The 23,078-nt window shown below is 34.1% G+C and overlaps 1 protein-coding gene across 1 annotated transcript in view; it reads right to left on the bottom strand.

The window, feature by feature from the left end:
- Positions 1-23,078, bottom strand: part of TRPC7 (transient receptor potential cation channel subfamily C member 7) — a 280,328-nt gene that overhangs the window by 250,589 nt on the left and 6,661 nt on the right. Inside the window, exon 2 of the mRNA XM_074209695.1 lies at positions 18,022-18,799. Within this exon, the coding sequence (XP_074065796.1) occupies positions 18,022-18,799 (778 nt within the window). The remainder of the gene's footprint in view (positions 1-18,021; positions 18,800-23,078) is intronic.

Here is a 23,078-nt window from a genome sequence, read left to right as displayed (position 1 = left end):
CCAGTTCTAGTACTATATCCAGAAGAAATTATAAAAAATGGGAAAAGTCTTACATGTTCCAAACTTAGGGGATGCCCTCAATTGGGGTTAAAAGTTATAGTATATAAATACTATGGAATATTATTGTTCTATAAGAAATCATAAATTGTTGGACTCTAGAGAAGCATGGAATGACTTATAGGATCTCATGTTGAGTGAAGGGAGCAGATCCAAGAGAACAAGGTACACATTGACAATAACATTGTGAGATGATCAACTTTGATGAAAGCAACTACTCTCAGCAGTGCAGAAAGCTAGGACAACTGTATTAGACTGGCAATGGACAATGTTGCCACCCAGAGGAAGACAAACAAAACAAAACAAATAAAAAGAAAAACAATCCTTCAAATGTGATAAACACTTTATAAAAATTATCTCTTATGTATCTCTTTCCCTTAATCCTAATTCCTCACACTGAAAATGATTACTACATAAACATGTTTATCAAAAAATATATATGTACAATGCCAACCTGAATGTTTTCTGCTGAGTGGAGGGGGGTAGAAAAGGAGGATGAAAGGAAATTGGAGGGATTTACATGAACTGATGCTGAGCAAGATGAGCAGAACCAGAAAAAACATTGTATACCCTAACAGCAATAGGGGGTGATGATCAACTTTGATGGACTTGCTCACTCCATCAGTGCAACAACCAGGGTCAATTTTGGGCTATCTGCAATGGTGAATATCATCTGTATCTAATGAAAGAATTGTGGAGTTTGAACAAAGACCAAAGACCTTCAATTTAGGAAAAAACTGTTCTCTTATTATGTAATTTTGCAATCTCTTATACTTTATTTTTCTTCCTTAAGGATATGATTTCTCTCTTATCATATTCAACTTAGATCAATGTATACCATGGAAACATTGTAAACACTAGCAGAATGCCTTCTGGGGGGTGGTGGTGGGAGGGATGCAAGAGTGGGGGGAAAACTGCAAAACCCAAAATTAATAAAGTTTTTCTAAAGAAAAAAATTCAAAATTGCCAATTAAATACCAAATTAGAAATTATGAAAACCAAAGGAGAAATTAATAAAATTGAAAGTAAGAAAACCATTCATCTAATATATAAAACTGTGAGTTGCTTTTATGAAAAAAAATAAAAAAATAAACTTTTGATTAATCTGATTTTTATAAAAAGAAAAAAGAAAAGCAAATTACCAATATCTAAAATATTGGTGAACTCACCACCAATGAAGAGAAAATTAAGATAATAACTCAAAATTATTTTACCCACATGAATGCCAATAAATTTGTCAATCTCAGTGAAATGAGTTAATATTTGCAAACTATCCAGATTAACAGAAGAGAAAATAAAAAAAAAATCTCCATTTCAGAAAAAATAAACTGAAGAAACCATCAATAACCCCCTAAGATAAAATCTCCAGGCTCAGATGGAGTTCGGTTCTATATAAACTACTTCAAAAACTAGAAGTGTTCTGTCAAATTCTTTTTATGACTCCAATATGGTGTTGATCCCTAAACTAGGAAGAGTCAAAACAAAGAAAATTGTAGATCAATCTCTAATGAACTTTGATGTAAAAATTTTCAATAAAATTTTAGCAAAGAGATTATAACAGGTACTAACCATGATAGGGTAGGATTTATAGTCAGCAATGTTTCAATATTAGGAAAACAATATAACTGGCTACATTAATAACAAAACTAACAGAAGTCATACTATTATCTCAATAGATGTGGAGAAAGTCTGACAAAATACAACACCCACTCTTATTAAAAACACAAGAAAGGATTAGCAATAAATAGAGTTTTCCTTAAAGTAATAAACAGTTTCTATCTAAAAACCACTAGCAACCATTTTATGTAAGGGGAATAAACTAGGAGCATTTCCAATAACATCAGAGTGAAACAGGATGCTCATTACTATTCAATATGGTATTAGAAATGTTAGCTTGTGCAATAAGAGAAGAAAAAGAAATTGAAGGAATTAGAACTGGCAATGAGAAAGCAAAACTTTCATTCTTTGTAGGCTATATAATAGTATACCTAGAGAATTCTAGAAAATCAACTAAAAAAACTACTTGAAACAACTAACAAGTTTAGTAAAGCAGCAGGCTATAAAATAAACCCACCTAAATCATCAGCATTTCATATATGAACATAAAGCCTAAGGACGAATAGAAAAAGAAATTGCATTTAAGGCAATTGTAGATAGCATAAACTACTTGGAAATCTATTTTCTTTCTTTCTTTCTTTCTTTCTTCCTTCCTTCCTTCCTTCCTTCCTTCCTTCCTTCCTTCCTTCCTTCCTTCCTTCCTTCCTTCCTTCCTTCCTTCCTTCCTTCCTTCCTTCTTTCTTTCTTTCTTTCTTTCTTTCTTTCTTTCTTTCTTTCTTTCTTCCTTCCTTCCTTCCTTCCTTCCTTCCTTCCTTCCTTCCTCTTCCTTTCTTTCTTTCTTTGCAAGGCAATGGGGTTAAATGGCTTGCTCAAGGTCACACAGCTAGGTAATTATTAAGTGTCTGAGGCTGGATTTGAATTCAGGTACTCCTGACTCCAGGGTCAGTGCTCTATTCACTGTGCCATCTAGCCGCTCCCGGAAATCTATTTTCTAAGACAAACCCGTAAACTATATTAACGCAAATACTTTTCACACAAATAAAGTTAGATTTAAACAACTGGAAAAATGTAATTGCTCATAGTTAAGCTGGGGTAATAAAAATGCCAATTCTACTCAATTAAATTAGTTATCCAGTGCCATACCAATCAAACTACTAAAAGCTATCTTACAGAGCTAGAAAAAAATAGTTATAAAATTCACCTGGAGCAAGAAATGGTGAAGAATAACAAGGGAATTGATGAAAAATAAATGCAAAAGAAGATGGCCTGTTTTTACCATATCTAAAACAATGTTATAAAGTGGCAATCATCAAACTGTCTCAAAGTGGTTAAGAAATAAAGAAATGGGTCAGTGTATTAGGATTGGTTCTAAAGAAACAGTAGTAAATGACTATAGTTATTTACTGTTTGACAAACACAAGACACTGACTTCTGGGATAAGAACTCACAATTTGACAAAATCTACTGGGAAAACTGGAAAATCATATGAAAAAACTATGCATAGATCAACATCTCACACCTTATACCAAAGTAAGGCCAAAATGAGTACAAAATTTAGACATAAAGGGTGATACCATAGACCAATTAAGAGAACAAGAATACTCTGTTGTATTTTTGGAGAAGGGAGAAACTTTTGAATGAACAAGATATAGAGAACATTATAAATTGCAAAACTGACTGCATGAAATTAAAAAGGTTTTACATTAATAAAACCAATGAATTCAGCCAAGACCAGAAAGAAGACAGAAAGCTGGGAAGCAATTTCCATAGTGTCTCTGAAAAAAGATTCATTTCATATATATATATATATATATATATATATATATATATATATATATATAGAGAGAGAGAGAGAGAGAGAGAGAGAGAACTAAATTAAATTTATTATTTACAAGCCATTCCTCAATTGATAAATGGACAAAGGATACAAACCAAAATTTTTAGAAAAATAAATTAAAGTTATTTTTAGTCATATGAAAAAGTGCTTCAAATTAATATTGATTAGAGAAATGCAAGTTAAAACAATAATGAGGGATCACTTCACACCTATCAGATTGGCTAAGATGACAGAAAATAAAAATGATCCATGCTGGAGAGGATATAGGAAAATTGGGCTTTTGATGCACTTTTGGAGGCGTCATGAACTGATCCAGCCATTCTGGTGAGCAATCTGGAAATATGCCTGAAGCACAATATAACTTATCATAACCTTTGATCCAGCAGTACTAATACTAGATTTATATTTCAAAGAAATCATAAATAATGGAAAAAATTTCACACATTCAAAAATATTTATAGCAGCTCTTTTTTGTAGAGGCAACAAATTGGAAATTGAGGGTTTGCCCATTAACTGAGGAATGACTGAACAAATTATGGTATATGAGTATTATTCCATTATTCTAATATGCTATAAGATATCATGAGAGATCAGACTTTAGAGAAGCATGGAAAAACTTGCCTGAACTGATGTTAAGGGAAGTGAGTAGAACCAAGAGAACACTGTAACATTAACAACAACATTGTGAGATGATCATCTATAATGGATGCAGCTGCTCTCAGCAGTTCAGAGAGCTAGAACAACCCTAGGATTGGCTATGGACAATGCCATACACATCCAGATTTAATAGTGAGCCTGAATGCAGAACAAAGTATACTATGTTCACTTTTTAAAAACATCATTTATGCTTTTTCCTTTTTCTCTCATTTTTTCTTTCCTCTTAGTTCCAATTTCTCTTTTACATGACTAATATGTAAATATGTTAAGCAGAATGTATATGCATAACTTTTACAAGACTATTGGCTGCCTTGGGAAAGGGGAAGGCTAGTAGAAAAACTATAAAGCTCATAAATTTTCAAATGGATGATTGTTGAAAAGCTCCCATTGTATGTAATTGGAAAAAAAATAAAATAAAATTTCAATTGAAAGAAAAAGAAAGTAATAGCAAGGGTAGATAGGAAAAGTCTAGTTTTCAACTAGATTTCAATCCTATCTTCCTTTTACAAGAGTGCCTCACCTCCACTCCAGTCATCCATGACACTATTTACATACCTTCCCCAATATACATTTTTCAATTTTTCTAGTGAAATTGCAAATTAGTAGAAATTTTCTAGATCAAGTTTTGAACATATTTCTGGAACCTCTTTGCAAAAATAGGAAGACTTCTGTTACCTTTAGGAGAGTTAGTTCAATGAAGTGTTGCTTGGAGAAGGGTTGATGGAATGTTGGAGTTTTTTTGATAACTTATATATAGAGAGAATCTAGATTATGATCATATAAAGAAGAAATTATGAATTGGCTCTTCCTGGAGAGTCAGAGATACCTTCCCAGGTCCAAGAAGATTTTCTGCTAAAATAAGGAGAAGGACTGAATCCAGAAAACATCCTTTTCTTGCCTAATACTCCAGGGAGGTATATGCTAAGGGAATGGAAGCAAACTAAAGATCCTGATCGCTGAGGCTTGGAAATAGCAAGAGTTAGCCTGGACCTTGCACAAATTCAGTCTTGGGACTATAGGCTAATGGATCTGAAGATACTGAGGAAGAAGAACTGGCAACATGTCATACTGTTTGAATGATAGAACTCTATGGTCAGTGAGTAGGTTGAGTTATGATGTCTCAAGAGTAGTAGGAGAGGAGCCTGATATAGCCAGATGATAACTATTGATTGAGTAAATATAATGTTTATTTAGTATATAATCCCAAGCATATGGTATATTGCATATTGCCTGAATGTTTAGTCTACAGTGTGTAATTTTGTCATAACTTCTATACATTATAGTTGTGTACATGATCTTTGTGTCTGGTTTACTTAAGGTGGATTTGATATGTAATATTCATTATACATGCATTGAGTATTTAAGGTAATTATCTTCCAAATATGTTATTTGAGTGTTGTTCCATATGTGACTAATGTTTAAGATGTTTTAGTATAGAAGTATTTGCATAACTATTATGATTTTCAAGGACTAAAAGCATTTTTTTAAACTAATGAGGAATCAGAATGTAGAAGACCTCTCTGGATGGTTATTTTTTCCCTTAATATTTGTGGTCTGAGAATCTTGCTTACTGGAGGAAAAACTGCTGGTCTATATACTTTTCAGAACTCAGTGCATGTGTCCATATCAGACTCTGATTTGGTAAAGAGAGTTCTTGAGATGGGGCTATGAATATATTGTGGGAAGAAAAGTATTGGTAGCAGAAATGGCTCTCCAAAATGTAATTTCATATCAAACTATGATAATTTTATTGCCCTATTTTCTCTTTACTCACCAAATGACCCCTACTTCCTGAACTTCCAGGGGTACTCTAGAAAATTCTTCAGTTAGTTACTCTATTCCCCCCCCTTTTTTTTAGTTACTCTGTTTTCCAAAAAGGCATCCCTCATAGTACCATTGCTGAATATTAGAGTTTTAAGGTTACTTTACTCAATCACCTCCTGGTATGGTGGTCTAGCTAGTTCAGCATGGCAACTAGAGAATGCTGAATTCTCTTGGTGCAACAATCTAGAAAGCTGAATGGAAAGCTTGAAACCAACATTTCAAAGTACCATAATGAGATTTATGACATCTAAATTTTTCTTTACATTTCTATTTCTGCTGCCTTTGTCAGACTCCTTTGTAGTTCTTTTAAAAAGTACCCCGAATTGGATGCCCATCAATTGGGGAAAGACTGATCAAGTTATGGTATATGAATATGAATACTATTGTTCTATAAGAAACCATAAATGGTTGGACTCTAGAGTAGCAGGGAATGAATTACGGGAACTGATGATGAATGAAGGGAGCAGAACCAAAAGAACATTGTACACATTAAGAACCACACTGTGAGTTGATCAACCATGTTGGATGTTGCTCCTTGCAACAGATCAGAGAGCTAGGACAACCCTAGGAGACCAGTTTTGGACAATGTTATTCCTATTCAGAGTAAGAAAAAAAGAACAAAAAACCCCTTCAGAATCTGAATTAATGTTACATTCTCTTTTAACAATTTCTCCTGAATAACCTCATTTTAAAGAATGAGTGGATCATGGAGTGGCTAGGTGGTGCAGTGGATAGAGCACCAACCCTGGAGTCAGGAGTACCTGGATTCAAATCCATCCTCAGACACTTAATAATTACCTGGCCATGTGGCCTTGGGCAAGCCACTTAACCCCATTGCCTAGCAAAACCTTAAAAAGAAAAGAGTAGATCAAACAACAAATTATAGAAAGAATTATTTTATCCAAGATAATGACAATAATGAAACAACATACCAAAACCTATGGGATTCACTCAAAGCAGCTGTCAGGGGATATATTATATCTTTAAATGCTTACATGAATAAATTAGAGAAAGAGGAAGTCAATGAAATAAATATGCAACTAAAAAAATTAGAGAAAGAACAAATTAAAAAACCCCAATTAAATACCAAATTAGAAATTCTAAAAATTAAAGAAGTAATTAATAAAATCAAAAACAAAATACTATTGAATAAATAAATAAAACCAAGAGTTGGTTTTATGAAAAAAACCCAATAAAATTGATAAACCTCTGGTCAATTTGATTAAAAAAAGAAAGAAGAAAATCAAATTGCTAGTATCATAAATGGAAAAGGTGAACTCACCACTAATCAGGAGGAAATTAAAGTAATAATTCAGGATTATTTTGCCCCATTCTATGCCAATAAAGTTGACAATCTAAGTGAAATGGACAAATATTTACAAAAATATGTTTCCCAGGTTAAATGAAGAGGAGATTAAATACCTAAACAACCCTATCTCAGAAAAAAAAAATTTAACAAGACATCATTGAATTCCTTAAGAAAAAATCTCCAGGACCTGATGGATTCACAAGTGAATTCTACCAAACATTTAAGGAACAATTGGTTCCAATTCTATATAAACTCTTTGGAAAAATAGGGGAAGATGGAACTCTGCCTAACTCTTTCTATGACACCAATATGGTGCTGATACCTAAACCAAGAATAGTTAAAACAGAGAAAGAAAATTATAGACCTATCTCCATGATGAATATAGATGCAAAAATCTTAAATAAAATCTTAGCAAAATGACTACAACCAGTTATTACTAGGATAATACACTATGACCAAGTAGGTTCAATACTTGGAAAACTGTTAGTATAATTAATTATATCAACAAGAAACTATCAGAAATTATATGATTATATCAATAGATGCTGAAAAAGCTTTTGACAAAATACAGCACTCATTCCAATTAAAAACACTAGAGAGTGTAGGAATAAATGGACTGTTTCTTAGAGTAATAAACAGTTTCTATCTGAAACCATCAACAAGCATTATATTCAATGGGGAGAGGCTAGAGGAATTCCTAATAAGATCAGGGTGAAACAAGGATGCCCATTATCACCACTACTATTCAATATTGTATTAGAAATGTTAGCTTCACCAATAAGAGGAGGAAAAAGAAATTGAAGGAATTAGAATTGGGAATGAAGAGACAAAACTCTCACTTTTTGCAGATGAAATGATGGTATACCTAGAGAATTCTAAGAAATCATCCAAAAAACTCCTGGAAAAAATCAGCAATTTTAGCAAAGTTACAGGATATAAAATTAATGCTCAGAAATCCTCAACTTTTCTATATATGACTAACAAAATACAACAGGAAGAGATAAAGAGAGAAATTCCATTCAAAGTAACCTCACACAATATAAAATACCTGGGAGTCTATTTGCCAAGGCAGACTAAGAAACTTTTTGAAAGCAATTACAAAACACTTCTCACACAAATAAAATCAGACTTAAATAACTGGGCAAACATCAACTGCTCATGGATTGGTCAAGCTAATATAATAAAAATGACAATTCCACCAAAACCAGTTTAGTGCCCTACCAATCAAAATTCCAAAAAATTACTTTAATGAGTTAGAAAAAGTTGTAAGTAAATTCATATGGAGAAATAAAAAAGTCAAGAATTTTCAGGGATTCAATGAAAAAAAAAAGTGCAAAAGAAGGGAGCTTAGCCCTACCTGATCTAAAATTATATTATATAGCATCAGTCATCAAATCTGTCTGGTATCGGCTAAGAAATAGAGTAGTGTACCAGTGGAATAGACTAGGTACAATATCAGGAAACGATTATAGTAATGTGCTGTTTGTTAAATCCAAAGAGTCCAGCTGTTGGAATAAAAACTCTCTCTTCAATAAAAACTGCTGGGAAAATTGGAAGTTAGTAGGGAAGAAACTTAGATGAGACCAACACCTCACACCCTATACCAAGATAAGATCCAAATGGTTACAGGATTTAGACATAAAAAACAATACTATAAGCAAACTGGAAGATCAAGGAGTAGTTTACTTGTTGGATCTCTGGTGAGGGAAGCGGTTTATGACTAAGGAAGAGATGGAGAACATTACTAAAAACAAACTAGATGATTTTGATTACATTAAATTGAAAAACTTTTGCACAGACAAAACTACTATAACCAAGATCAAAAGAAATGTAGTAAACTGGAAAACAATCTTTATAACTAATGTTTCTGACAAAGGACTTACTTCTAAAATATACAGAGAACTGAGTCATATTTTTAAAACAAAAAGCCATTCCCCAATTGACAAATGGTCAAAGGAGATGCAAAGGCAACTTACAGATGAGGAGATCAAATCAATCCATAGTCATATGGAAAAAATTGCTCTAAATCATTACTTATTAGAGAAACACAAATTAAAGCTTCTCTGAGGTACCACCTCACATCTCTTAGACTGGTCAATATGATCAGAAAGGACAGTGATCACTATTGGAAGGGTTGTGAGAAATTTGGGACACTATTATATTGTTGGTGGAGCTTTCTGGTTGGATGACGGGAGCAGAACCAAAAGAACATCATATACATTAACAACAACATTGTGAGTTGATCAACCTTGTTGGATGCAGCTCCTCTCAACAGTTCAGAGAGCTAGGACAACCCTAGAGACTGGTTACGGACAATTCTGGAGAGCAATTTGGAAATATGTCCAAAGGGCAACAAAAATATGCATACCCTTTCTTCTGGCAACTACTGGGTCTATACCCTGAAGAGATGATGAAAAAGGGTGAAAACATCACTTGTACAAAATTATTCATAGCAGTCCTGTTTGTGGTGGCAAAGAATTGGAAATCAAGTAAATGTCCTTCAATTGGGGAATGGCTTAATAAACTGTGGTATATGTATGTCATGGAACACTATTGTTTTATTAGAAACCAGGAGGGATGGGAGTTCAGGGAAGCCTGGAGGGATTTGCATGAACTGATGCTGAGTGAGATGAGCAGAAGCAGAAAACCACTGTACACCCTAACAGCAACATGGAGATGATGATCAACCTTGATGGACTCACTCATTCCATCAGTGCAACAATCAGAGACAATTTGGGGCTGTCTGCAATGGAGAATACCATATGTATCCAGAGAAAGAACTGTTAAGTTTGAAGAAAGACCAAGGGCTATTACCTTTAATTTAGAAAAAAAATTGATATCTTATTGTCTTGCTATCTCTTATACTTTATGTTTCTTCCTTAAGGATATGATTTCACTCTCATCACATTCAATTTGGATCAATGTATACCATAGAAACAATGTAAAGACTGGTAAATTGCCTTCTGTGTGGGGTGGGGGAGGGAAGTAAGATTAGGGGAAAAACTGTAAAACTCAAAATCTTTATAATTCAAAAAAATTCTCTTAAGTATTTCTTTCCTATCGCATGATTTTCTTTCTTTCCCCTTAATCCTAATTCCTCATACTGAAAATGATTAATCTGCTTACATGTTAAACACAAATGTGTATGTACAATATTCACCTGACTGTTTTACCACTGAGGGGAGGGGGTTGGGAAGGGAGGGTGGCAAGAAATTATATAACTTAAAATATGTATATGCATGTGGATGAATGTTGAAAAACTTTCATAACATATAATTGGAAAAATAAAATAAAATATCAATTAAAAAAAAAGTAGTTCACAAAAACAAAGTTTCCATGTAGGGAGAAGTCTTTATTCAATCACACTTTGCACAAGTAGGCAAACCATTCAATGGATATCAATCAACATTCAAAGACTTCTGAGAAGTGTAATCTAGACAACGTCCCCAATGACAGGAGCTCTTTTAGTCTTAAATATTATGGAAAATGTATATCAAGGAGTTGTAGAAGTTTGTTTTAAATGTAAATTGTTATAGATTGGTTTCATTCTTTAAAGGTATGTGGATACTAAATGATTTATTTAGAAATAAAAGTTAAGGTATTGTGGAATGTCAGAATTGGAAGAAGCATGTAGGTCATATGGTACAAACTCATTATTTTACAGAGGCATCAAATGAGGTTCAGAAGGGGGAAGAGCTTGCCCCACATAGCAAGTAACAGAATATGGATATGAACTCAGGGTGTCTAAATCCTGGGTTCTTTCTACCACATTTCATGATAATAGTTTTTAGCTGAAAGATCTGATTTTGCACTTTGTGAATTTCTCAAATGGTGCAGGATAATTTACATTCTTTGATTTCAGTGGCATGTGAAACTTCAGTGTGGAAACTTATTGACAAATGAAAATGAATCATTTTTCTGTAGTCTTAGAGAATTGCCTGGGGGTATTGAATGATTATGTAGCTTTTTCATAGCAAAAAGAAAATAAATATTTATTAATGTGCCAGGCATGATGATAAGTACTTTATAAAGATGATCATATTTGGTCCTTACAATAATCCTGGGATGTAGGTGCTATAATTATCCCTATTTTATAACTAATAATGATGTTTGAGTTTTGTTTTAGAAGAAGATCGTGACATCAGGGAGGTGATGCCATAACATTCATGTTAATCATATTTGATTGAGGGGGTGGTGCTTTGCTAAATCACTAGTCTCATTCTCTCCTCAGGAGCCATCTTGGTCCAGTGGCCAGAAATGAATCAGAATGACTATAGATTGTCCTGGATGTGAGACAAACAGGGTTAACTGACTTGCCTAAGGTCACACAGCTAGTGTCTGAGGTCAGATTTGAACTCAGATTCTCCTGACTTCAGGGTCAGTGCTCTACCCACTGTGCCATCTAGCTACCTATTTAGTGAAGGAAACTAAAGTATGGTCACACAATTAATAAATGTCTGATATTGGATTAGAATTCCTCTTCCTGCCTCCAGATCTGGTTCTTTATCCATTTTATCTTCTAATAGTCATGGTTTTATATATATAGTATAGATCAGAAATAGGACTAGAACCAAAGTCATCCAAAATTCTATATTAGTAATTTATGGATTGATGAAACTATCTTTTTAGTTTTTTTTTGAAAGGCAATGGGGTTAAGTGGCTTGCCCAAGGCCACACGGATAGGTAATTTTTAAGTGTCTGAGGCTGGATTTGAACTCAGGTACTCCTGACTCCAAGGTGAGTGCTCTATCCACTGCCCCACATAGCCACCCCTGAAACAATCTTTTTTAAATGGCACTATAATAGGCAACTTTTACAGCAGATATACAGAATACATCTATAGAATCCTGGACAACAGTACCTGAAATATCTCCTAGGGTTAATTTTCGAACGCTTTTGAATATTTTTGGACGATTTTTGAGACGAGTTTCCTATTTTATTGCCTCTCAAGTTTCATGTATTTGAAATAAAAATTCATTCCATGCCCTCTCAGTCTTCTTTATTTTTTGGTAAGTTTGTAAGCAGATTACTACTGACATTAAAATATTTCTATATCTTACAATAGGATCTAGCCAGAGAACCTAGCAGGTGGCAAATTGTGCTTATTTGTCATTATTTGCATTTTTAATTTGTGGTATTTTTGGCCTTGAATTACTTGTGGGAGATTTTAAATGGCAGCACAAACAACAATAAATAATTCATAATCCATTTTTCATAATATGATTTGGATAAAATCCATTCATAAACAGGATTCATTAATGTTCTAAAATAGGGTTATAATTGAATTTTTAACTTGTTTCCTCCTCTTTCCAGCATTATATTCTAAGTATCCATTAAAGCAATCTTCACACAGCTTAATTCCCAAAGCACAAGACAGCTTTTATTATTTTCAATATTATCTCCAGATTCTTGGGTTAGGGCATATTTGCTTTGAAATAGGACAAAATATTAACTTTTATATACTTCCCCTGCATTCTCAAAGTCTACTGTTTTAACAAAACCACACACCTCAAAACATAAGCAAGCAGGACTTAAGACAGTAAGAAATGATCTCTGCTTACTTACTTCTGCTTCTTTTTCCTCTTCTGGTACCATTAATTTTTATTCCAGTATACTGTCTTTCCTTCCCTCCATCCTCAGATACTTTTCCAATTTCTAAGAATTTTTTTTCATTACTCTTGTCTAGATACTGAGCTTTAGGGAAGAATGACTGTTGGATGCCTTCATAGAAAAGCAATGTATATTGATTAAAAAAACCCCTCAGGAGGTAAGGACTTGGGAGGTGAAAGACAATATCGTTTTACCGTACATACTCGTTTACTGGCCCAAAGTAGGCTCTTGATAACAGTCTGCCCAATGAATGAACTCAGTAAGATGAAATAATGATATGAATGATTTTTTACAACAAAAATAATCACTGTAGAGTCTTACTCAATCATTCAGATCAAGTTTTAATTTTCTAGTGTGTCTTCAGTAGCAGGTGTTTTCAATTAAATGGAATGAAATAATTCTTCACTTTTCTATAACCTTTTGGCTTAGCCATGGGTAAGATGAAAAATTTCTGACTGTTTCAGCTCACACTCAATAAATTTTGTCCTTTTAGCCACTGTTCTTCCTTAATTGTTCTCGAATTTAACTCTTCTGTCTGCCCAAAACTTCTTAGAATTTTAACAGTCAACAAAGAGTTATTTCTAAATAGATAGTATGCGCACCTGTTGGTTTAAAGAATTTCTCCCTACCTGCCACCCCCAGTGTTTTGTGATCTTTGGTAACTATTGATTGATGAAACTCCCTTTGACTGGAAACAATGGGTGCACTTCAGGGATATGGGATGTAGATATAGCATCAATTAGTATTCCTAAGCAACTGCTGTATATGAAGCTTTATGCTAGGCAAGGAGGGTGGGGAAGAAAGGAATAAGAATTAGGACTGACCTATATTCAAGGAATTTGTAGTATAGTTAGAAATTGTGATTTTTTTTGGACAATTGTTCTCTAATTGTTTTGTATTAGGCTTCCACCCCTAGCTAGATTGTAAACTCTTTGAAGTCAGTGCCAGTCTTTTTGCATTTCTTATTGCATTGAATAGTGTCTCACATATGATGTAATCATAGCACACAGTTAGAAAGAACCTTGGAGATCATGTAGTCAGAAATTGAGGATTGGAAAGGAAAGCTATTTAGCCAAGGTGACATAGCAAATAAATGGCAAATATAGGAATTGGACCCTTGACTCAGTATAGTCTTTGCCATATCTATGCTGATCACCAGACATTTCTCAGATGTTTATTGGACATCTCAAACTCAATATTTAATTGAAATTTTAATTTCAATTATGTCCAAAATGGAACTTGTTATCTTTCTCCCTAAATCCTACTCTCGCAGACTTCACTATCATTGTTAAGGATACCACCATTCTACTAGACATCTAGGTTTAAAATTTAGACATCATCCTCAATTCTTCACTATCTCATTTTACTCATAAGCAATCACTTTCCAAATTCTTCCATTTTTACTTTTGTAACATCACTCAAATATCCCTCTTTCTCTCCTCTAACAGTACTACCATTGAGTGCAAACTGTCCTTACTCCATGTCATGTACTATTGGAATAGCCTTTTTGTTGACTTTCTTGTCTCATATCTCTCCCTATTCCAGTCCATTCTCCACTCAACTATCAGATTAATCTCTCTAGATCTTGTTGATTCACTATCAACTCCAGGATCAAATATAAAATCTTTGGATTGGCATATGAAGTCCTTCATATCTTGCTCCCCCACTTTCAGGTTTCTAGTCTTTTTATAATTTATTTCACACTCACATACATAATTTGTGACCTGGTGACAATGGCTTTCTTATTAATCCTCACAAAGGAAAATCTACCTCCTTACTCCAGGCACTTCCATTGTCTTTCTCCTTGCCTGGAACTCTTCTCTCTCTTTTTCTGTCTTTACGCTTCAGTTAAAGTCCAACCTTTTGTAAGAAATCCTTCTTTAGTCTTAGTTCCTTTCCTCTAAAATTATTTAGAATTATCTAATTTATTTCGAGTTTTGTCCATAATAATTTGCATATTATCTCATCCATTAGACTGGGAGATCCTTGAATTCATGTCTCCTTTTTTGCATGCCTAGTACTTAATTCAGTGCCTACTACATGGCAAGCACTTAATAAATGAATATTGATTTGACCAAACATACAATATTTATTAGATTTTGACTGAATGATTCATGCAGATTATTAAGTGTGGTCATCTTCCTTTAAGATTCATGGAATGTGGAAAACTGAACTGGAAAATATTCCCAAATTGGTCCTTCTGGATATTTCCATTCTAGTTCATTATTACAGGATACTACATCCTGTACTACATCCTACATTCTAAAATTGCCACTATTCTACATCCCATATCCCCGAAGAATTTTTTCCAGTCAAAGGGAATATTTCATCAATTAATAGTTACCAATGGTCACAAAACACTGGGTGTGTGTGGGGGGAGACCTGGAGGGAGAAGTTCTTTTTACTAGCAGGTGAGCATACTATCTATTTAGAAATAACCCTTTGATGACTGTCAAACTCTTAAGAAATTTTTGGCAGACAGAAAAATTGAATTCAAGAAGAATTAAGAAATCCTGGAATTTGAACAGCTACACAATTTTCAGGCAAGCAAAGAAACAAAAATGGATCACTAGAAAGTATGTAACTGAAATATACTAGAGACCTTAACAGTGACTAATGCATGTTAATGATAAGACTATATCCTGGCAATAACTCAAGCAAAGTTCATTAACAGTAGTCTGTATCACTGAAAAAACTTTCATGGATACCACTGGTTTATTGAGAAGGGTAGAAATTCCCAGAACAAATCTTTTGATTTAGAAAGCAAGGAAGATTGATAACATTTACAATGATAGTTTCTTAAACTGCTAATGATACTTGCTAAATTATGCTAAAATATACCAAGAAAGGGTTCTATGTTTTGGTGACTGTACATAAGTACATTTCAGAACACAAATTCTTGATCATCACTCTTTTATTATAGCTTGTTCTCTCTCTCTCTCTCTCTCTCTCTCTCCTCTCTCCTATTAAGATAGTTTTTCAATTCCCCAACATCACAATGACACACACAATGCTAAATGAGTAAATTGTAAATTTTTCAAAGGAACACATGATCATTTATCTGACATTTTTGTGTGTAATCTGAAAAAACACATTTTAAGCAAAATGAACTGCTAGTAAATAGATAATCTGATAGAATAAAAAACCCATGAAATTATAGAATTTCAGAGTCAGAAAGAAGCTCAGAGATCATTTAGAACAACTCATACCTAAGCAATAATTATCTGAGAAGTGGTCTTTCACCTCTAGTGAAGGAAAATCCACTACCTTCTCAGGCAGCCTATTCCATTTCAGTATAGATTGAATTTTTAGTAACTTTTTCTTTAAATGTTCTAAAATTGCCACTATCCATTTTCTAATCACTCTTCCTGAAGCAAAACAGAATACATCTTTTAATCCAAATTTTGAATAATAACTTTCAATTAATTAAAGGAAGCTCAGTTCTATCTTCTCAGCCTTTTCTTCTTTAGCTTAAGCAGCCTTCTTTCCTTCAGCTGTTTCTTACATTGCTTGAAACCAAGATTCTTCATTATCTTGATTGCCAATCTCTGGACACATCATTGTCCCTTCAAAAATTTTGCATCCAGGACTGATTTTATACTTGTTCTCATTCCAAATCCAGACTGCAATGTTGAAAGGTGTCTTTTAAAGACCAGTAATATTTCTAATTATCTGTGACCCTCAGGCTTCTTTTTCTTTCTTTAACTATATTCTCATTAACATGAGGTGATAAGACTAGGTAAGTCTCTGAGGGATCTCTTTCTCTAAATCTATGATCCTATGGTTCTAAGTAATTTCCATTTCTAGATCTTAGGTCTCTTAAAGACATAGAATTTCAAATTTTCAATAAAGAAGACAAAAGTCCCATATGCAAGTCCCAATTGTAGGCTTAGTATTGTTTTGTTTGTATTTGACAAAGTCTGTCTCAGTTAATTAGACAAATTGAAATGTATAATTCAGAAAAAGCAGCCTTAAGAAAAGTTTCCCCTTAGATTATTTATATATTTTTAGTAAAAAAAATTTTTTTCTAGGACAGAAACATATGGACAAATGAGCAACATTCAATTCAAAAAGCCAAAAATTTAAGTGTTCACTACATTAAGGCCTGGTGTAAGGCTATATGAGAGTTAAAGAAATGAGATTTAAGAAATAAGATTAATGAGATTAAAAGAAATGAGATTAAGACTTCTACTTCCCACTTAGTGTGTGTGATCCCTCACCCCCAGATTCACTGTCCTGGTCACTGTACACTAGCCTCCCTCATATAATAATCATTCCTAACTTGACATATTCCATTTCCTGTCTCCCCAGAGTTTCCTCCCCTTGCTTTCTGCTTTTCACAAGCTTCCAGGTGCTTCTATAGTTTCACCTTTTCCAGAATGCCTTTCCTGACAATTCCCACTTATAGTGATCCTATCTTATTCTCCTTTAGGACTTTTTAGTAGCACTCATTTGCTGCTTGTCCACATATTACTTTGTGATACCTTTTCCCCCAATAACTATTTTCCTCTCCCAAAGATATATAAGGACACAGTAGTTAGAGTACTAGATCTTGAGTGAGAAAGATCTAAGTTCAAACCCAACTTCAGACATGTACAAGCATTGTGACCCCCCAGGAAAACACTTTACTTGTTCTTGTTTCAGTTTCATCGACTGTAAAAATGTGATAATAAAAACACTTAGCTTCCAGTGTTATTGGGAGAATAAAATATGATTATGTGTGTAAAGCACTTTGAAAATCTTAAAGTACCATACCTTTAGTGCTTTAGTTAATTTCCTATAGGACTAGAATTATGTTAATTTTGTCTGCTACACAAAGTTTATCTTTATAACTATGCTGGAAACTTTTTCAGGCAGGAATGCACTCCTGTATTCTCTCTGGAACCTCAAACAAGGGCATGTACATGGTAAATAACTGCCACATTGTCTCTCTGGCACATGATACAGAAATATTATTGAACTGGTCAAATTTGATTGTCTCTGTTGCCAAGTCTTTCTGACTGCCCAGGATACTTTTTTAGGCTTGTAAAAAGAGACCATTTGACCTTCCCTAACTATTCAACCATGGAGCCCTGATCAACTGAGCAAATGTCCTATAGACAGCTTCTTTGAATATTGGATGCACAGGGAAAACGAGTTTCAGGCAATTGGATAGAAGAAAAAGTTTTACCTTAAATTCAGTCTCAATGTTGGCCAGTCTGGCTAACTCATTGCTTAACTCTAATGCAGTGAGGACAGGATCTTCACTGGACAGAGATAAGTAGGCAGCACTGGCTAATCCTTTATATGCATTCATTCTGGACCTTGAGTGACTGAAGGAATCTTTTCTCTGTTTTTCAGCACATTCATTACACTTGCAGAAATAGTCATGGGGCCTTTCTATACGAGCCCCTTTAAGGAGGAGGATGTGTACAATTTCATACTCTTGGCAGTGGGCAGCCAGAATGATGGGGGTGATGTCATGAGAAAAACGTGTTCCATCTTCATCATATGCATAAAAATCATCATCCCTCAGCTCCTGCTCCAGGGGACTGAGGGTCAGTCGCTGCCCCTGGGCAAAGGCTGGATGGTTTAGAATTGCCTCAACAATCCGCACATAGCCTTTGCTGATGGCCAGCAAAAGTGCATCACCAACTCTGGCCAGATTTTCCTTTTTCAGCAGCAGTTCTGTGACTTCTAGGTGCTCATTTCCCACTGCTAGCTGCAGGGCATTTTGTCCCATATAGTCCACACAATTGAAGTTCAGGGTTTTGGATTCCTCAAGCATCTTCCTGACCACGGGAATGTTGCCATATTCTGCAGAGTCCAAGAAGCGCTCTTCCTCCATGGTCAAACTTGTCCCCTTCTCATTAAACATGTAGGCTGGACCTCGAATAGCCTGTCTTCTTCCCTTCTCCCGGAGGGTTGTATGCCTACGGTGCATATTTTTAAAATTGCTATTTTCCAACCTGTATTAAAATGAGATGAAGTCAATTAATTATTTTTCTTGATGACTTTTAGATGTCTGGAAGGCAGAAAATACCATTAAAAAGTTTGCAATTAAAAAAAAAAGGTTTTAAGGCATCATGGAAATCTTGCAGGAAGATATGTTTAGAATTGCCTTCTATTCTATGTGTAAATGGTTTTCTTTAGAGTAGTGATAGTATGTCTCTCCTTGGGCAAATTTACCCATTATCCCTTTCACAACATCCAAAAATGAGATTGGTTGAGAATGTCAGTTAGGGGTGGGAGAGAATAAATATAAGAGATAGCTCTCAGGTCATTTCCCCCCTCCCTATTTCCTTTGCTTAGTGGATGAGTCCTCAAGGAATCTAACTCTATTTCTCTGCACCCATCCCCAGAATGTGCACGCTTTATGTTTCTCACAACACATTTCCACCTTTGGATTAAGTACCTCTTTATCTGAAGAGCTGAAAATATTTCTGAAAACTTTACAACCTGTAAGTTGTTTACAACCTGGAGTCAACCTCATGCTGTATTTGAATATAAATTAGACACTACTTTATATGAACTAAAACGTTATTTCTAGACCCCTTAAGGAGGACACAGAGGGAAGCCTCACTCAAAAGACAAGAATAAAATCCATTGATTTCTTCTTTCCTAATTGCTAGCCTCTAATTTCTCTAATTTCCACAGGTTGTTAAAATTACTTTAAAAGACAATAGGAAGACTTCTGTGTCACTAATGACTAGATTTTTCTTTGTACAATATCTCAGACTTCAATCAATCAATCATTACTTATTAAGTGCCTACTCTGTGCCATGCACTCTCTAAAGTAAGAATTGTGTACAATTGTGTATAAGATGAGTTTCAGCTGTCTCCATGTTCTAAAATGCAAGAATCCCAAAGGAGGTTGGCCAACAGAGAAAATTAAATCCCTAAAGTGCCCACTTAGTCCTTGTTCCTCACTAGCCACCAACTTGGAAGGATTTAACAAGCACATTCATATATTTCAATTGAAATGAGCTGAGACTGTTGCCTTCCTGCACTGTGTCAAGGAAAAACTCTCAAGTTTGTTTTTCTCATGATGTAAGTATCACATTTTTCTGTGCCCAGTCAGATAATGGAAAAACCTAGGAAACTGAGGCAAGGGACATGTATATGTTTGTGTGTATGTGTGTGAAAGGGGGTCCACCAGGTCTGACAGAAAGGAATCTGAGTAGCACAGAGCAAGAAAATAAAATATGAAAATGTTGAAAACTTTTAAGTAAAATGTCAATTGAGATAATCTAGAGTCCACTTCCAGAAAAGCAAAACAACAAAAACTTGACTGCAAGCTCTAAGGCAAATTCAAAAATCTGAGTGTCAAGCAACAAATCCTGCAAGTATCCAGAAGAAAAAGCTTCTAATAAAAATTATTGAATAACAAGGAAAAGGAAGGAATTAAAGTAAAGGGGACAATCTTGTTTTAGTGGTGAAAGGAGAATCCCTTTGAAAAATGCTTTCATGGAAGAAGTATAGTTTATAATAGGAAATAATGACTTTGTAATGGGTATAATCTTTACGGTTTGATGCTTAGAGAGATTTCTAAGAGCATTCTATTCTTCTATGGATAGCATCCTGCTTCAGAAAAGGGGGGAGATCAAGGATTCTGGGAAAAATGACATTCAAAAGAAAAGGAGTGGAGTGACTAGAGAGGAGATTTGATGGTAAATGGGGAAAATTATCAGGGGGATGACAAGAAAGAGACTGTGCAATAAAAGACAATGGTTTTATATATTCAATCTTCTGTAGGAAGTGATATTTCTAAGAGTGAGGAACAATAGAAAAAGGGGGCTGGGGGCAAGATCTACAGGACATTAGCATTGAGCTTGTATAAAAGAAGTAACCTAAAATACATCCTTTAGAACTTTTAATTCTATGAAGACTATAGAGACTAAAGAAGGACCAAATAAGGTGGCACTTAGGTGGATAAAGCACTGGCCCTGGAGTCAGGAGGACCTGAGTTCAAATCTGAACTCAGACATTTAATAATTGCTTAGCTGTGTAACCCTGAGAAAGTCACTTAACCCCATTGCTTTAAACAAATAAATTTTTTTAAAAAGGACCAAATAAGTATAAGGGTCATGAATCAAAAAATAAACATCTAGAATAGATAGAAATAGAAAAAAGGGAGAAAATGAGGAATAGAGTTGCTTTTGGAAGTAAAAGCTAACAGAGTAAATTGAAAGAGAGGAAAGAGGGATTTTAATTGGTTCTTTAATTGAGAAAAAAGTGGGGAAGAGTTAGATATCTAGTTGAAGGAAGAAAGAAAATGAAACTAATAAATTAAGCAAAACTCTGAAAGTAAGGAAAGGGGTATTAAATAGGATGGGGGGGGGAAGAACTTGTGGAAATAGAGTTGTCTTCCAACAATCCTATTTATAATTATGCCAAAAATATCATTGGTTAAATAGAATGGTTCTTTGAGAGGAGGCGAAGAAAGAGAAGGAAGATTACTGGGGAAATTTTTTATGTTTTTAAAAAAGGAATTTAATAACAATTTATTTTTAAAAATATATCAGAAAATGACAATATGACTCAATGAAAATAATACTGAACTAGAAAACAAGAAAACTGCATTCAAATCATAGCTCTCTTACTAATTTATTGGGTGACTTCAGTTTCCCTTTCTAGCCTCCAATTTTCTCATTTTTTGAAGTGTGGAGGTTCCATTATATGATTTGAGTTCTTTTATAACTCCTGCATTCTGAGTCAACTTGGTGGCCTTGTGGATAGAACCCAGGAAGTTCAAACTTGATTTCAGCTATTAACTATCTGTGTGATCTTGGGCAAGTCCTTTCTTCCTTCAGTTTCCTCATCTGTTAATTAGGGAATCTAGATGCCCTTATTTCCCAGGGTTAATTGATTAAATGTGAATATATTGGATTAATATAATCATCAACATAAATATAATTTATTAATACAATTATGGATACAAATATTAATTTCTAAAGTGAATGGCACATAATTAATGCTTAATATGTGCTTGCAATTTTTTTTCAGATTTTCTTTGATGCCTCTATCACCCCATTCTCATTATCAATATAACTTCAGTGACTAGATAGTTAACAAAAGAATCCATGATCTAGCCACTAAGTATATTTTATTTAGTTGTATATATCAATATATATATATATTAATATATATGTATGAAATCTAGAATATTGGAATCTCAAAGTTGAACGATACTCTTTGCCCATCTCATCTGACTCATACCCAAATAAAAATTCCTTTTTTAGCATGTCTAATAAATGTTCATAATCTCATCCCCAAAACCCCATTCATTTTTTGTGCAGTTCTAGTTGTTATGGAGGTTTACCTTATGTCAAGCCTGTTTACCTCTTGGCAAATTCTGCCAGTTGAACCTACTTCCTTTTGGGGGTCAAGCACAATAAGGATAATTCTGTTTCCATATTATAATCCTTCAAATACTTTCTTTACCCCAATTCTTCTCTTCTTCAGGATAAATATCCCTGTTTCTTTAACTAATCTGCACATTACTTTCACTTAACCTCATATTATAGACTAAAGCCCTTTTGCGATTGTGGCAATGAATTTCAAATTACAATGTTTAGAATTCAAAATGATATACTGCACATAATTTGGACCTCAGCAGAGGTTATCACCATTCATTAACCTCCATGACCCTGGAAGGATTCTTTTTCTCCTTTTTGGTTGCCATATCAAACTGATACATTAAAATATTAAAAAGATTGAATAATTGACTAATATTTTAAATAGTGAACATATATTCAAATGTAAAATGCATTTAGATTTTTATTTCAATCTCAAGAACCAAATAGAAATAAAAAGCACATAAAATAAATCCAAACATCTTATCCTTGACCCCAACCTTGAAAATCTGCACTCTGAGGCAGTTAGAACTATGGTGTTTTTGACTTCCTATAATTTAATTAATCTTTACTTTTGACCCTAAATTTTGCCTTCAGCAAGCAATTTTGCAAGTTGTAAATTCTATATATCTATAGACTTTGTTTTTTCATGTTCTTTGTTAATATTCCAATAAATTCTACAAATTTCATTCATGTGTTTTGGAACTCATGCATAAGAAAATCAATTAGTAGATCTGATAAGAAAAATCTCCTTTCTGTTTTTAAGGGACAGTCAGTCATTCAGATAAAAGAAAAAGGGAAGTGGCAGCTAGGTGGTGTGTTGGATAGAGCCCTGGCCCCAGAGTCAGGAGAGTCTGAGTTCAAATTCAGCCTCAGACATTTAATGTTTACC

Source organism: Macrotis lagotis, chromosome 1 (genome assembly GCF_037893015.1).
Source record: "Macrotis lagotis isolate mMagLag1 chromosome 1, bilby.v1.9.chrom.fasta, whole genome shotgun sequence".
Taxonomy (NCBI): Eukaryota; Metazoa; Chordata; class Mammalia; order Peramelemorphia; family Peramelidae; genus Macrotis; species Macrotis lagotis.
This window is presented reverse-complemented; position numbering and strand designations above follow the sequence as displayed.